This window comes from Carettochelys insculpta, chromosome 2 (assembly GCF_033958435.1).
Source record: "Carettochelys insculpta isolate YL-2023 chromosome 2, ASM3395843v1, whole genome shotgun sequence".
Taxonomy (NCBI): Eukaryota; Metazoa; Chordata; order Testudines; family Carettochelyidae; genus Carettochelys; species Carettochelys insculpta.
Window position 1 is genome coordinate 220,547,705 of NC_134138.1, and position 16,787 is coordinate 220,564,491.

Consider the following 16,787-nt stretch of genomic DNA (forward strand, 5'->3'; position numbering starts at 1 on the left):
TGGGGGCAGTTCTGTTTAACATCTCGGTGAGAAGCCACCAAGAAAACCCACTATTCAGAAGTGGCGTTAGTGAAGGTGGTGTTCTATCATTTGAGTCAGAACGATTGCACAAAATGTTCCATTTGCCAAGCAGTAGGGGGGTCACTGCTCATGAGATGAAAAACTACGGTCTTTTCTACTTGTGTTCATTGAACAGTCCATATCAGTTTCCTCAACATCAGAATCGCTAAGCCCTGTGTATTCCTTACATTTTGCTATGTGTAATTACTACTTAAATTCCATCTGCAGCTTCGACAGGATAAGCCATTCCTGTAGTGCATTACAGCAATTGTGTAGTGCATTAACAGGTGTTGCAGCCCAACAGATCTGCATTTGAGTAAGAGATGAAATAGTTTCTGATAAAATAAACCAAACACTCACCCTCCTCCCAAAAACATCTCTGATACAGGCATTATATCCAGGCATAGCTCAAATGAAGACAACTGTTGCTATACATCAGTGGTTTTTCTTCTGAAGAATATGTCTAAGAATTCCGAAGGGGTCCATGTCTCCATCTGAATTTTTTTTAGGAGTCTAAAAATGTAAAAAGGTTATAATTTGTAAAAGTGCTTTGGGTTCTTTGGGGCTGAGAATTTTCTATACGTAAGATGCTCTTTTAATGTAACACACACACACTGAGTTTGCTTGCATTAAATTAAGTAAGACATTAAAAAGTCAAATAAAAACAGTTAAGATGATGTCCTTCTAATTGTAAGGTTTGATATGTAAATTTTCACATTGGTGTGTGCAGACTCCCCATACAGATTTAGGCATAGCTAGAGGAGAGGACAGACTATTTTAGGTCCTGTTTACATTAGAAAATTTCCGTGCCATACCCATGCTGATGTCATGCAACCACCCCATCAAGTGCTCATGGATGTACACCACTAAACCAGCATAGACAAAGGTGCACATTTTAACAGTGACAGTAGTGACCTGTGAGAATAATCTACTCAGGGAGAGAGTAAATTCCTTATCTTTTGAGGTCTTCTGAGCAGGACTGGACGCCTTTCTGGAAAAGATGCAATAGTCAGACACAAGCTATTGAGCTCAGCAGAAGGTTAACTGGATAAAATGTAATGGCTTGTATTATACAGGTCAGATTCTGGCCTTAAAAATCTGTGAAGATCTTACTCTGGCTGCACCTCTATCATCTGGGAACATTTGTGGTGCAGCATCCCTATGGATGCTCCTAGGCGGGATCACTCACTTGGAAAAGCCTCATGCAGCACTCAAACACCCGCTTCCCCTTAGAGCTTCCAGAGTGCCACAAATAACACATCTGGGGTGCTGAAGTTCAAGGAGGGAGAGGGAGGAAGGGGATGGGAGACGCTTGGGGGAAGAGATAAAATGGATGTGGATCCCCAGGACTGGGGCCAGAAACAAAGCCTGGCAGCCATGGGGCTCAGCACACTCCCACAGGTCTGCACTCCTGGCCCCCAGCTGTGGGGCTCTGCGGAACTCATGCCTCCCCCGACCCCTGAGTATTCCCCAGTACTTGCTTGGTCCATGCCAGCTCCTCGGCTGCCAGTGGATTACAGCCCTGCAGCCAACAGCACCACAGAGGCAGCACCGACCTTCCCTGGTTGGCACATTCTTTGGTTTGGGTTCAGTCAGGTCCCTGCAGTGTGGGACGAGGGAGGTAGAACCAGTACAAATAATAAAAAGTAATAGCAGCAAAATTGGGGCTTTACAAAGATTTAGCTGTCATGGATCCAATTTCAATAAAACTTTCAAGAAGCAGAGTAAAATCCTATAAATTTGTTTTTATTGCTGCTGAAGACGGTACTAGAAATAAACTTGCTTTTATGGAAGCTCAGGGGGAAGGGATGCACTAGTGAAGTTCTGTCATGTACTCTAAGAGCACATGGTTTGCAATTTATCCTCAGTGTTAAAACCTGGAAAAAGCTTCACATTATTACAGAGAAACCTACATATTCTCAAATAATATTCATAACTTCTTAAAGTCATACATATAGCATTCCTGACAGATACAAAATCAGACTCTGATCAACGTAGCCCAATGCACTTGTTGCTGGGTCTGATCTATACTGGATATCTGTCCTGATTTTAGCTATTAATGGCCAGCCATAAATAAAAGTGAATTGGCGTAACCCACTATAATAGAGACACACAATGCCATTATTTGCACCATTGAGACTTATCCTTGTTGAAACCGAGCAGCTATGTCAGTGGCTGGCCACTAGTGCCTGAAATAAGGACACCTCTGCAGTGCCAGTAAGACCTTACTCCTGAAAGGAGTGAGCTAAAATGACAGCTGGCAACTTGTGATTGGACTTGGAGGAAATAACATTGGGTCTTATTTTGACATGTAATGTTCGGCTGGAGGTGATCCTGTGGAGCTGTATTTCAGATTACCCATTGGGACCTAGGTCTTCCTGCAGACGTATAATTGACTTCAATGATGTTCCCAACAAAGCAAATGATCACTGGAATTTTGCTGGATGAAATGACTTTGGAACCTCTGGGAGGCAAAATGATTTATGTTACAAGAAAACCATGCAGGAGAAAGAGCTGGCTAGCTTTTAGGAGAACACTGAGTATGGGCCATGCCATGCCTTCCACTGTTCATGTGACATTCTCATTGAAACTAGGGGGATTCAAACCTGACTAGCAGCAGTCCATGGTCCCCCGTTTTAGATAAAACTGTTCTCAATTTGCTTGCTTACTTATTTCTTCAAATGGACAGGATTTGACTCTTTTAAGCAGGCTATAATAAATGCAAGTCCTCAGCCTTCCTTTTCACTGCAGAGAATCTTTTAAGGGCCTTCTGGATGTGGATAAGATGCGCCCTTCACGTCAGCACCATCACCACTCAGATTTTTTCTTCTTCTTTCCTACCATTTTCTAATTACAGTATCACTAATACAAGAGGCAGTGTTTTGTAATTGTACTGTCTAATACTGGTATAGTGTTCTCTAAAGAGTGAATTTCTTTGGGAGCCTGTATAGTGAAATGTGCTACAGGAAGGTGAAATATTATATAGGTTTAAAACACACTGCTGTCATGAATGAATGCCTGTAAAGGGTTAAACCCAGAGAAAATAATTTCTGTGTTGACCAGTACCCAGAGGAGCCAATGGGAAGAGAGAGGGGGATTTTTGAACGGAAGCAGTTACCTGCAGAGAGAGCCTTTTGTGTGGCCAGAGGAGAGAGACTGAGAAGATGTGAGTCTGAACCAGGATTTCAGTAAATATCCAGGCCGCAAAAGAAATCTGGGAATACAGATATGTAGGAAGAAAGGAAATGTTTAGTCAGATGTGATCAGGTTATATTTTATTTTGATTTGGCTTGTTATTTTATTTTTGGGTTTGGTGCAGGACTTTTCATGCTGGCTGATAGATTGTCCCTGTACACTTCAACTTTTAAACTGAATCCCATGGAAGTAATTTGTCATTCTTTAATCTATCTTTTTCTTTAGTTTGCTCTGTAACACCTCGCTACCAGGTATGCTTTATCACATATATATTTTTATCTTGTTACTAAATTGCCTTTTTTAAGGCAATGATTTCATCCCTGTATCTTAGGCTATGTCTAGACTAGAGGGATTTCTTAGAAAAAGGGCCATTTTGTTGACAAAACCTGCAGAGCATCCAGATTCCCAAGGGAGTTCTGTCGACAGAATGCAGCACTTCTGTCTACAGCCATACCCTGCTTGCCACAAGGAAGAATACCGCTGTCGACAGAGATCTGTCAACAAAATGCCAGTCTGGGCATTGCAGGGGGCCTTCTGTTGACAGAAAAGGCTTCTGGAACACTGCACAACTCTGTCTGCTGTGCTTCTGGGTGGCTGTTTTGAGGACAGAACGGCTGGGCAGTCCAGCTGCTCTCTGTCGACAGAGCAGTTTTGCTCTTTCGATCCACTTTTGCAGTCTGGCTGCAATCTGTTGACAGAAGTTTTGTCGCAAGATATCTTCCGAAAGAAACTTCTGCTGACAGATCCCTGTAATGTAGACATAGTCCTAGAGAAGGGTCTGTATGTATGCATACCTAAGACTGAAAGGTCAGCTCTCAGAGGCCGTTTCTACACAGGCCACTTCCTTTGGAAGTGGCATGCTAATAAGGTGTGGATGCAAATTCCCCGTGCCTCATTAGCATAATGTCACGTGATTTGGAGTCCGGAAGACCGTTCTTCTGGACTCCAAAATGCCACATAGAAGCGTGGCCACCGGGGAAATTTTCAGGAAGAAAGGGCCTCCGGAAGAAGGACTTCCTTCCAGAAGCCCCCTTGGTGGCCGCGCTTCTACACAGCATTTTGGAGTCCGGAAGAATGGTCTTCCGGACTCCAAATCACGTGATGTTATGCTAATGAGGTGCGGGGAATTTGCATCTGTGCCTCATTAGCATCTTTCGCTCCCTGTATTAGCATTCCTTTGGAAGTGGCCTGTGTAGAAACGGCCAGAGATTGCAGGTTTTTTTCTTTTTTTTTCTCTCCTTGTTTTCAAGCTGTCTCTTAAGGAATGGTTAAGAGCTTGGGATTACCCCACAGGGAGACATCCAAAGTGTGTTTCCCTTCCTTCTAAGGAGGGATTTTCTCACTTGGGTGATGGCAGCTGCCTCCCAAGTTCAGGGAATCAATGACCTGGGAAAGCTTTTAAGCAGAAGCCTACAAAGGCAAGGTATTTTTAAGGTCTCTTTTGGGCACCCACCTTCTGCACTCTGAGGCTGCGTCTACACGTGCACGCTACTTCGAAGTAGCGGCAGTAACTTCGAAATAGCGCCCGTCACGTCTACACGTGTTGGGCGCTATTTCGAAGTTGAAATCGACGTTAGGTGGCGAGACGTCGAAGTCGCTAACCCCATGAGGGGATGGGAATAGCGCCCTACTTCGACGTTCAACATCGAAGTAGGGACGTGTAGACGATCCGCGTCCCGCAACATCGAAATAGCGGGGTCCTCCATGGCGGCCATCAGCTGGGGGGTTGAGAGATACTCTCTCTCCAGCCCTTGCGGGGCTCTGTGGTCACCGTGGGCAGCAGCCCTTAGCCCAGGGCTTCTGGCTGCTGCTGCTGCAGCTGGGGGTCCGTGCTGCATATACAGGGTCTGTAACTAGTTGTTGGCTCTGTGTATCTTGCACTGTTTAATGAAAGTGTGTCTGGGAGGGGCCCTTTAAGGGAGCGACTTGCTGTTGAGTCTGCCCCGTGACCCTGTCTGCAGCTGTGCCTGGCTCCCTTATTTCGATGTGTGCTACTTTGCCGTGTAGACGTTCCCTCGCTGTGCCTATTTCGATGTTGGGCTGAGCAATGTCGAAGTTGAACATCGACGTTGCCAGCCCTGGAGGACGTGTAGACGTTATTCATCGAAATAGCCTATTTCGATGTCGCAACATCGAAATAAGCTATTTCGAAGTTGGGTGCACGTGTAGACGTAGCCTGAGTGTCACAGTGGGGAACAGCCTTAAGAACTGCATATTTAAAAGATTATAATAAGCAAGAGACATTTCATAGTAACAATTGAAAATCCACAATTTTATTTAATACTCTTACTTTGTACCATAATCCTTTGGTTTACTGAAATTTCTGGTTCACTTTGAGTTTGTTCTGAAGGTTTCCTAGCTGTAAGTCCCATTTGTGATTTTACACTGCATATAACTGCAGTAATCCAGGCAGCGTAGTCATAACAAAATTATAACATTGCCTTTGCTGCCAACGTTTGCAAAAGAATAATCATTCCATTATCTCAAAGGCAACTGCAGACTTCAATCTGCTGGCAAACACCCACATTACACTAAGAGAGACATAGTAACCAGGTACTGATCAAATAAGCAGATAGAATTTGGCAAGTTAAGCCACTTGAATTCCACATCAACTAGGTCACTACTATTCAGCATCAAATTGCTCATATGAGATTACTTAAATTTAGTAACACACTTTGTCCCATGAAGTTTTCTGCAGTGTTGTTGAAAGCATGGCTCATCCGATTTTTATTTTTCATTAATATTTTAGTATTAATGTTGTATTTAAGTACTTTACTTTTTACATTAATGGAGGCTTTAAAAACGTTTCACAAATATTAACTCACAGCATCACTTTTTAAATTTAGCTATATTTACACTCCAGCCATTTTCAGAGGCTAGATTAAGGACTCGATTTTCAAAAGTGGTGAAGCACTGACAGTTCTGACTGCCTTCAGCTGGTATTTTGTGTGGTCAGAAATCAAATCTGGCCTTATGATTGCCCAGTAGCATGGAGAACACAGCAAGCAAGCCAGAATTCTCAAGTCCTAATTTCATGTTTTAACAACTTGATAAGAACTTTCCCTGTTGGAGTTTTGGAGACACTTGAAACAAAAACAGAAGAAAATCTTTGGGTTAATACAAAAGTACTGACACCAAAAGAGCCTGTTATTTTGGCTGGAACTTGAGCCAACTAATTTTTACTTTTTGATAATAGCTAACACAGTAGATGGTCCTTTTCCCTTCATTAATGCAACAATGTATTTTCTTACAGTAAATTCAATTTTCTGCTGGTCTGCAGAACAGTTTGCATAAGCACTCTACTTCATATCTATTCTTGAAGAATGAGAGAACATTGACTTCCTAATTGTTTGTGACATATAAGATCACATTTTTAAAGTTCTGTCCAATAAGTGAGATGGAAAATATGTATGTACCTATTTCACATGCAAAATTATTTTCGCCTCTCTCTAACTTCCCAGTATTCCCATATGCACAGATACACAGAGAAATTTCATACTTACACAAATGCATGTTTGTGCTCACTCACAATATGGTGTTTGACAGGCACTGTGCAAGTTGTGTGGCATTACACATTGCAGAAGCCATGAAACAATCGGACTCACAGACTACAACTTTGCTGGATAATCCCTATCTATTTTAGGCTGAATACTCCCAAAGGAAACAAAAAGTGTCTTTTCCATGCTTCCAGAGATTCAGAAAGCTGTGGTGGCTGGCTGCACAGCAGGTCAAGTTGACCTATTTGAGAGTCACGGTGCCCTGCTTAATAGACATCCTTCAAATAAATAAATACCAACATAACTGAGAAAACCCTTAGTTTCACTGGGTGAGATATCAACAGTGAGAGGTCCTCAGTGGTGAAATTCACTTCCACCATCAGCCAATTTCTGTTCTGTTGATTTCAGTGGAGCTGCACACCCTTTTAATGAATCTGGCCAAATGTGCTGGTTTCTGTTTGCTAATTAAAATCTGACTGAATTTAAAAATACACTGGAGAGCACCCCTTCAGTAACTGAAACCTAAATAATTCTTTCACTAATCATAGTTTTATTGCATCTCCATTTACTTTGACCAGTTTCATTACAGAACCACAATCTTCACACTTTGAGGACTTATTTGGTTTGAATTTATTGGGTTATTTTGAATTTATTGGGTTATTTATTGGGTTATTTATTGGGTTAGCTAAACAGTTTTGAGTGAACACCCTCATACTCTCTCCCCCAGTAGCATCAGAAGGAGCTGGCAGCTTCATCATCACCGCTATTTGCTCATGCTTACAACACAGGAGACATCAACTTCTCAAACTCTTTCAAGCAGATTTTCTTATAATTAAGGTTTTATTTGTTTTGTTCTAAAAGTTGAATAGTAAGTGTTATTTCCAAGGTTCTTTTCTTTATGGTAGATCAGGAAGGACACTCCTCTCCACCAATACAAAACCAAAAAACCAAAACACCCTTCAAAATAAACTCTTCCACTAGGAATGCACAGCTTTATAGCTGCGTCTTCTCCCTTCCAGCCACACCGATCCCTTTTCAGTTGCTGTAAAGCCACCATGTACTCCAGATACCCACTCAAACCATCACAGTATTTTTCAGCATAGAACTCTTTTGGACAGATCTCCCTCTCTCTTCTTTAAGCATGTTGAGGCAAATCTTACCCTTAGCACAATGGGAATCATGCAGACAGAAGTTACACAATAAGGGAGTACACCTACACTGATGTTGTCAAAGCAGTAGTCAAAGTCAGGGCTGCCTTCATCCCTAGGCTGTCCTGGTTCCCTCTTTTTCTGAGGGCTTGAACTGCAGCTTTTTTTCACTTGTCAAGCGTGTCTGCAAAACAGCATGAGTAGCATTAGATTGCCGTCAAACTACCTTAATCCCTATGAGGGACATTAACTATACAATGAGATGAATGACACAGATAATTATAATATGTTACGTGCTACAGGATGCTGAGAACTATCACTATGTGGACAAGCATCATTGTAATAACTCAGTTTAATAGCTGCATTTCACATCCTGTGTAGAAATAGAGAAAGACTTCATAAAGCTCACTTACCATCATTCAACAACTGGGGAAAAGGGTAAGAGCGTGGGACCAGAACCACTGTTGTTTATGGGGAGAGGACTTCATCAGGTTTCATTTGCATTTGACAAAAAAGGAGGTCCAAGGCCAACAGATGGGCAAAGACATCGGCTTCCACTTAACAAATTCTTTCCTGGAAAAACTATCATTTTTCAGCCTTCATTGCCTTGCATATACCTGTAAGTCTATTTCCTATCACTCAAACTTTCCCTCTGACAGTGCCTTAACTTTGTTCTCTTCCACCGAAATTATGAAATTTGTGGTCATCTTTCTAAATTTGGAAAGAAAAAACATGCAGTAAAATGATACATTTTGCCTCTTCTTAACATTTATAAAATTATCTTATTTTGCCCTGTATCATTTCCAAGGATTCTCTCTTGCATTTTTGAGTCCAAAGATTTCTAAGTAACATGCAGCTTGTCATGAACACAGCAGCCCTTACTTGAATACTAACTCTCTTTCCACTACTGTTATGCAATATTCAATTACAAAAAAAACATTCTTGCCAGAATTAGCAATTTATGGTCCTGATGAGAGAATGACAAAGGGCTAAGAAGCCACACAAAACAGAGCGAAAAAGTTAATTTTGGTGGTGTCACATTGTGGGCAAGTTTTGAAACAGCTCTGCTCATTTAGAGTTTCTTCGCCCTCTGTTGCTCTTGGTAATTGATCAGGTATGTTTTTACAGCACAGAAGTACTTTTCATGTCAATGGTTTGGCATAGAATTTTGTAAGGAAACTATTATGAGCGGAATCAACAGAAGAATGAAATGCATGTCCCTTTCATGATTTGCAGACACCATTTTGTTGATGTTAGTAAAACATCATAACTGGATCCAATGAAGGTACAGATGCATGCTCAAAAGTACACCCGTACCACAAGCCAACCGCAAAACAAGCCAATTCTTATCAAGAATAGGAACAATCTATAGAGGAAGGGAGGGAGGAGGGATACTTTTAGTCATATATTAATAATCAGACCATGCCTCCATGCCCTTAGCTATGTGGTTACATTCCACCAGGTTCAAAGACAGTCTGCAAAGTAATGTCTCAAAAGGCACATCTCCACTCTATCTGCTGCAATTTACATTGGCCAAACTGGACAGTCTCTCCGTAAAAAAAAAAAAAAAAAGGAAATAAATCAGACATCAGGAACAGTAATGTACAGAAGCCTGTGGGAGAACACTTCAATCTCCCTGGACACTCAGTGGCAGATTTAAAGGTGACAGTCCTGAAACAAAGAAATTTCAAAAATCAAATGGAGAGAGAAATCTCTGAGCTGGAATTTATTTGCAAATTTGACTCCGTTAACCAAGGATTAAAGAGAAACTGGGAGTGGCTCACACCTTACAAAGGCAGCTTCTCTGCCCTGGGTGTTAATATTTCCCCATTAGACTCTGACAAAGGCTCACATCCCCGTCTGATCTAACTTGTTTTTTCCTCTTTTGATAAGTACTGTTGATACTGGGTCATTTCCACATTGCTGAATAGACCTTGTTAGCTCTGGCCCTCCCTTTTACTGGGACCCCACTCTTTAAATACCCCTCTGAAACCCACCTCCATGCATCTTCTGAAGCGGGTCTTGGCCCATGAAAGTTTATGCTCCAAAATATGTTAGTCTATAAGGTGCCACAAGACTTCTTCTTGTTCTGTATCTGCTAGTGAGCTTCTCAGCCCATCCTACAGACTGTGCCAGTGGGGCTCATGCCACTGCGGTAAGAATACATATGTGGATCTTGCAGCTCAGGTTGGAGCTCAGGTTTTGCAGTGTCAAAGCACTGTCTACAAAGCTGCAAGGGGCCTGAATTGAGGGAGTCAAATATAACTCCAACATACTCAGTTCTGCCCACTTGGCTGCAGACAAATGCACTGCCAGAAAGTGTTCTGGACCATCCTATGCTTTCATACATTTACCTAAACCTAATAAACATGCTTCTTGAAACTTTGTTCCACCCTTCCTTATACAGACCTAGTCTATCATAGCAACCTGTTTCTGTAATATAGTCCTATAGACGAAGACTCCCTCTAATCTTTTCCTTCCATGTGCGGAATAAATTTTCACGTGCAAAGCATGTGCAAATGTGTACTACCAGTAGAAAACACTTAGGTGTGGGTGCTTTGCTAATCAGTGGGGTGACATCTGAATCTCTCCTGAGTGGATACACAAGTGCCCAGCTTACAGGGAACACTGCTAAAGAACATGAACTACATTTATATTTTAAGAGGAAATGTTGCAGTGAAGATACTTTTTTTTGAAAAAAACAACAATAAAATACTCAGTGTATTACAAAACATGACACTCCACAGAGATTAAATACTGCTTTTTTAATTAGAGAAAGTATAATAACGTTGCATTAACTTAATGCTATGTCATAGCTGTTACAGCATTGATAGAAAAATAAACATCTCACAGTACACTACAGTGTCAATTCATTAATAAATATAATCGAATAGAAGTTAGTAGTCAACTGAAATGAATAACCAGCTACAAAAGTATATTATTTTAAAAAAATAGTAAATTTTCAGGCAAATTTAAGTAGTGATTTATTTTTAAAATGCCATTTCAAGCTGGAAATGAACAATAAGAGTTGTAAAAGCCTATTACCCTATTATCTCTGTCACTATTAAAAACCTGCTTCCCTTCCTAACATTTCTATGTTACCAAACTTTCTAAAACTAAAGAACCATTATAGATCCATATACGTTTTTTTACAAAAGGCAGCACATGTTAAACATGAAAATAGTCCCCATATTATTAATATTTTTGTCATACCTTTGCTAAATGAGAGAGTTTAAAGTAGTTCTTTTTAAAAACTGTAGTAGTAAGTATGAAATAGATCTCAGCACAATGCATGTGTCTAAAACGAATGTATTTGCAAGCAGGAAAACAAACAGCTACTGGAGGTAAAGGTGTGGCCCTACTGAAAACTTCATTGACTTGAAAAGGGACAGGATTTCAACATATGTCAACACGTGCCAGACATTTTATGGATTTTTCCTGAACTACGCAACTTGTTTCAAGAGTGTACAACAGAAAAATAAAATGAAGAGGAAGTGCTAGGTGAAGAGGAATTTGTAAAACAAAAGAACTAACTGGACATTCATTTTCAGACAGAATCTTGAAAAACACTAAAATATGCTGGCTCTAATTCTAAGCTGGCTTGCCCTCTGTGCAACTGCACCAATTTGGCCCATTGTATACAAATTATTTCTGCTAGGTAATTTTAACCTGTTTCTGTCATCAGTATACTCCAATATCCCTTGACATCTGTTAGAGTTCTGAATAGAGAACAATAGCTAAAAACACTTACATGCTTCCTAACTACTGCTTTATTATTTATCCTGTAAGCCTTATTTTTATTTGAAATGCAAGGCTTAAACATTGTGGAGACATTTCATTTCTAATTTGACTGGACAGTTTACATTTCAATCAGCATGAACTGAATGATACATACAGTGCAGTGAATCAAGAGAATTTCTTGCTCTACACCTTGGCATTTCCAACTAAAAATCAAAGTGGATGTGTATTTCAGAAGTGGATTTTTCTCAGTGTAATCATACTGTGATTTAGGGTCTGCTCCAAATGCCAATGAAGTCAAATTACAAAATTCCCACAGACTTCTATTGCTTCAGTTGCGTCCAGAGCTACACCCCTAGTGAAAGTGGTCCCTCTTAGATAGTTGCCAACATTGCCCTTTGTGTTCACACCTTATCAATGCAAGGGCTGGGTTCCTATACTCTGTCAGGCAGAAGGAATGCCTTGTGAGCGCTTCCTCCCGTCCAGCATCTTCAAAGTGCATGGGAAGGGGCATGTTTCCCGCACTGGCTAGTAGATCCAGCTGGGCACAGAGAATGGGTACTGTACTCCCTTCAAGGACTGCACACAAACCTCACTCCCCAAAGCTCATGATCCTTCAGCCTGCTTTATACACTGTGCCTCCTCAAGATCCTGATAAAGCATCGCACTTCTGCACATCCTTCTACTCCAAGCTGTGCCTTAAAGGGCATCATAAAACCCAATGTGGTTAGTTAGAAGACCAGGTGCTGCTAGAATGTAAGGTTAACCGGTTCACTACGGCAGTGAGCAACACAGTCAAAATCAGAGACAAGTATGGTGGGGAGGGAAGAACTAATTCCCCAGTGTGACTTGACAAAGTCAGAGTATCATAATATTTTACCAGCTATGGAAAATTACTTCTAATAAAATACAAAACCATACTTTACATGGGAGATTTTGATGCCTTCACACCGAAAAAAATTAATACAAGTCAAATAATGGAAAAAGGTCTACTTTAAACACTGCTTATGAATACATGGGAATATTTCGATCTGGCAGAAAAAAAATTCCACATACATCATGTACACATTTTCTGAATGAACAAATCACTGCCCCACTCTCATTTGTGATGTTGTAATAAATATATTCATAGATCTTGGAAATAACTCGCTACATGACTCAGTGTCTCCTTTTTTCAACCTGAAGCAATGTGCACATTTTGTACTGCATAAGCATCTGTCCTTTCTAAAATACACACAAACAAGTAATTAGAGATGAATAAGCCTCAACCTGATCTACACTCAAGTACCTACTTTAGAACTAGAATAATTAAAATATTCGGACAGTTGTTAAAACAAGGACAAACAATTTTTTTTATGGATACTCATGAAAATATAGTACTTGTGAGGCATACAGTAAAACAAATAAAATTAAAAAAAATCCCAAAATGACTAGTTAATGATACAAGTATAGTGCCTATTTGTATTTCTTTAATGAAGTGCTTCACATTGTGGAGCTGGCCTTCCATAAAATTATTTTACATTTGTTTAATTTTTCAGTGGGTTTAAATTTCTACATCAAGCCTGTAGTGATTTTGCTGAGGCCAAATTTTATATTTTTTGTTTGGCATGAATACCTTAGAAGCACAATATAGAGAGAGGAACTCTTGATACAGTATGAACTATGTAGACTTTATTTACAATAGCTCACATGCTAAGATGCTACATAAAGCACAGCCACAGTACTAGTACCGTAAGTGCCAATCAAATCTCTTGTGAATTATGGGCTAAGTGCTTTCTCATTTAAGGTTATGTGCTAATGGGAGCACATGATATCCCCATCATTCTGAGGCTTTTTTTGGGCCATTTCTCTTCTGCACCATCCCTTCTGAAAAGCAGGGTCAGTGGCAGAGAAGAACAGGTAGAAGGCAAAGACACATTTTCTCATTTATGGCAGTCATCCATGAGAATCAGGCACTGTGTTGAAGATCTTGTTCTGTCTGACCTCCCCACAGGCCTTCTAAGGATGAGCTCTTGGCCTTCTGCATTGCTAGCAGCTGGTTCTTTGTCAGTAGCACATTTGTAATCTCTTCCATGGTACATTAACACAATGGAAGGGGGAGTCACAACTACTTAGGAAAGCAGCAGCATACAATGAAATTTATGTTGCAGAGGTCCACTGACCTGAGTGAAATATGATGTATTTGGCAGCAGCTCTGATTGCAACATGCTGGCCATGCCTCCATTTGAATAGAGCTGGAGTTCCAGCAAGCACAATAGAAGGAGAGAAGCAGCTACAGGATGTATTTTGGAGGTAGGAGGGAGATTTACTATGAAGAGCCATTTTTCTCCTTCACATGAAGTCCCCAACTCCATTTCTACTCCACAATTTGACATGTCTCAACAAAGAAGAGAAATTATTTTAAACAATACCAATATATTACTTAACTATATGTTGTCTTAAGGACATGTATTATACAGGTTGAACCTCTCTCATCTGGCACCCTCAAGACCTGATCGGTGCTGGATGAGAGAATTTGCTAGACAACAAGAGGTCAATATTTTTGAGCACATTACCAACACTTCTGCTGGGCTCCTAGAAGACATTTGGGGGTAAATTACAGCTAAATAACAGCACTGACCACTGAGAGACAGGACTGGTGGCTGTAAACAAATTTTATGGGACCATGGGAAACTTGGCAACACCCATGATAAGTGGTTGTCTGGCTAACTAAAATCATGCCAAATTACTTAGTTTGCCAGATGAGAGAGTTCTGGGTTAGAGAGGTTCAACCTGTATCTCAATCTAACAAAGCTAGGTTAAAAGTCAATGCTACACTATTTAAATAAAAGATTCATGTCTTTTGTGAAGCACACAAAGCGTTTCAATTAAACAATTATATACAGTTGAAATCCAGATTGTACCTCGTTTCCTCCTCTAACATGTTGTGAGCAGAGCAATATTAAATATGGTTATATCTAATGGGCCTTTATTCTGTTCTCACCAAAGTCAATGGTAATTATCCCATTAACTTCTGTTGGAGGAGGACTAAGTCCCAAACTGTGCAGTATAAAGAAAAATAAATCTAGTTAAATTCATTACAAATGTTAAATGATTCTCAGTGGAATATTTTTCAGTAATCTAGAACAAATAAAAATGAAAGATGTCATTAATAAAATCAGTGCAATCTATTCCAATTTCTAGCAAGACATTTTAAGCTGCCTGAACTGAAGCTCAGCTACCACTATGATACATGCTGTAGAAATACTTAATCGAGGAATTTAACAGGTGGCTCACTGGGGAGAGTATGCCATGGTTACCACTGGTATCTAGAGGTTTTAGAACAATGAGAATAGAAAGTCTGAGCCATTGTTTTCATAAGTTTTTCCCTCAAACCTCCAGTTGATGAGTGTTATGGAGTCCCATAAAGCTGATATTCCAAATCCTGCATTTCTTTCACATGCACATCTCTCACAGATTTTAGACTTAGTTGTACAGAAGGAAGATTAGGAGAATTTATTTTCTGATTTCTTATAACTATCTCAACAATGTCTATTCTGCTTTTTAATAAACTTTAATAGACTTTACCCCTATTCGTTGCAATAGGCAGAGATTGGTATTGAGTATCAATATTTAGCAGTGATAACATAGGACATCTCAGAATTTTTTGCCAACTAGATTTTAGTGCATATTTCAAAGAGGCTTACCAGAACTTCCTAACATTGTGAAACATAAAACAAACCAGCCTGACTGCACACTTTATATGACATATAGCAAGAAAAAGACAGCTTCAATCACTGCAGAGTTAATTTTATGAAGAAGTAGAGTGTTTTTGTACAATTTATTCTGTGGTACAAATTCTGCCCTCAGATCAATCCATATTGGCCCAAGGAATATTAATCAAGGACCTTGTCCACTTCTGACAGCTCTATTTGAATCTACTTTAGTCAATTCAGCTCACTGGTTCTCCTGGGAAAATCCCTCTCCTTTTTTCTCTATTCATTTTCTCCTTTTGGAGTTGACATCTTCATATCCTGCTGGATACATATCTCAGTCCACAGAAACAATAATTTAGGCAGTTAAAAATGGGATTCATGCAAACTGATTCTCTCAGTTAAAAAGTAGCAGGTGTGGAAAAATCAGGCATATCAGATACTTAAAAAGAAAAGAGTGCTTATTTGGCAAAACACTGAAATGTACCTAGCAGGCCAAATACAGCTCCTCTTGCCAACACCAGAGCTGAACTTAGCCAGTGTGTTTAATTATTATCTAGAGTATTCAAGGCAGATAAAACAAAAACCAAACCCACACAAGAAGATCCCCCACCCTTTTTTACAGACACATTTTTACAAATCTTAAAATATATATGTAAAAGCCTCTATTTTGAAAGAAAGGGAATAGTAAAATGTATACATTTTAGCACACATGAAGAACAAATCTTGTTTAAGTGAGATTATCATTTGTATATTTAAAAAAAAAATACCAGTAGTAACTAAGCACTCATTAATCCAGTCATTTTTGATAAGTAACTATAAGAAGATAAACTGATGGCAAAGTAAACAAGATCACTGGAACTCTGAAAGAAGAACAATAAAAGTTTTGAGAAGTATTGTTTCTACATGTACAAATACTCCAAAAGCTCCATCTATTGCCATAACATACAGGAATGTTAATATTTTAATCACAGTTTTTCCCATTCTCACAGCACACATCAGTACTAGCTACATGTAAAGTGAGGTCAGTGCTTTGTCACCCCTGTTCGTATCTACATTCTATGCCATAACTAAATAAATTATTTTACATTAAAGTGCTACATCAACACTAATGGTCTTGAACAGTAGTAATGCACATTTCTCTTTCAAAAATACAGCAGCCATAACTTCTAGTCACATTATGTGACTATGCTTACATTTCAGTTTGTTATAGTATTCAACAACTGTATGCCACAAAACAACTAGCATCAGTCAAGACTCTTATATAGTAAAAATAAGAAAATGAAGGAACTACAGATTTGAAGAAAAAACAGTCTTCAGAATTCGCACTTGAAAGTTTCATTTAATCGTAACTTGCTGATGTCAATATTTATTTCTTCTGGTTTGTCACGTCTATATGTTACTGTTCTCGTACAAACAGTTGGCAAAAACATCTTATCCTTGAAGAAGAAGATACA

General features: G+C 39.6%; 1 protein-coding gene and 1 long non-coding RNA gene across 4 annotated transcripts in view; both read right to left on the bottom strand.

Moving 5' to 3' along the window:
* LOC142008855 (uncharacterized) overlaps positions 1–3,212 on the bottom strand; it is a 40,644-nt gene extending 37,432 nt beyond the window's left edge. The window contains exons 1-3 of one of the 2 annotated variants that reach the window (XR_012644248.1): positions 3,179–3,212; positions 1,542–1,660; positions 421–1,051 (exon numbers count right to left, since the gene is read on the bottom strand). This is a non-coding gene — a long non-coding RNA (uncharacterized LOC142008855). Of the gene's footprint in view, positions 1–420; positions 1,052–1,541; positions 2,362–3,178 lie in introns of those variants that run through there. The other variant, XR_012644247.1, reaches the window with a different exon arrangement.
* Positions 3,213–10,656: 7,444 nt separating this feature from the next.
* The window catches only part of ITGB8 (integrin subunit beta 8), a 91,900-nt gene continuing 85,769 nt past the window's right edge, over positions 10,657–16,787 (bottom strand). For both annotated transcript variants that reach the window (XM_074984650.1, XM_074984649.1), the window contains one exon: positions 10,657–16,769. In XM_074984650.1, the coding sequence (XP_074840751.1) occupies positions 16,647–16,769 (123 nt within the window). In that variant the 3' untranslated portion in view covers positions 10,657–16,646. The remainder of the gene's footprint in view (positions 16,770–16,787) is intronic.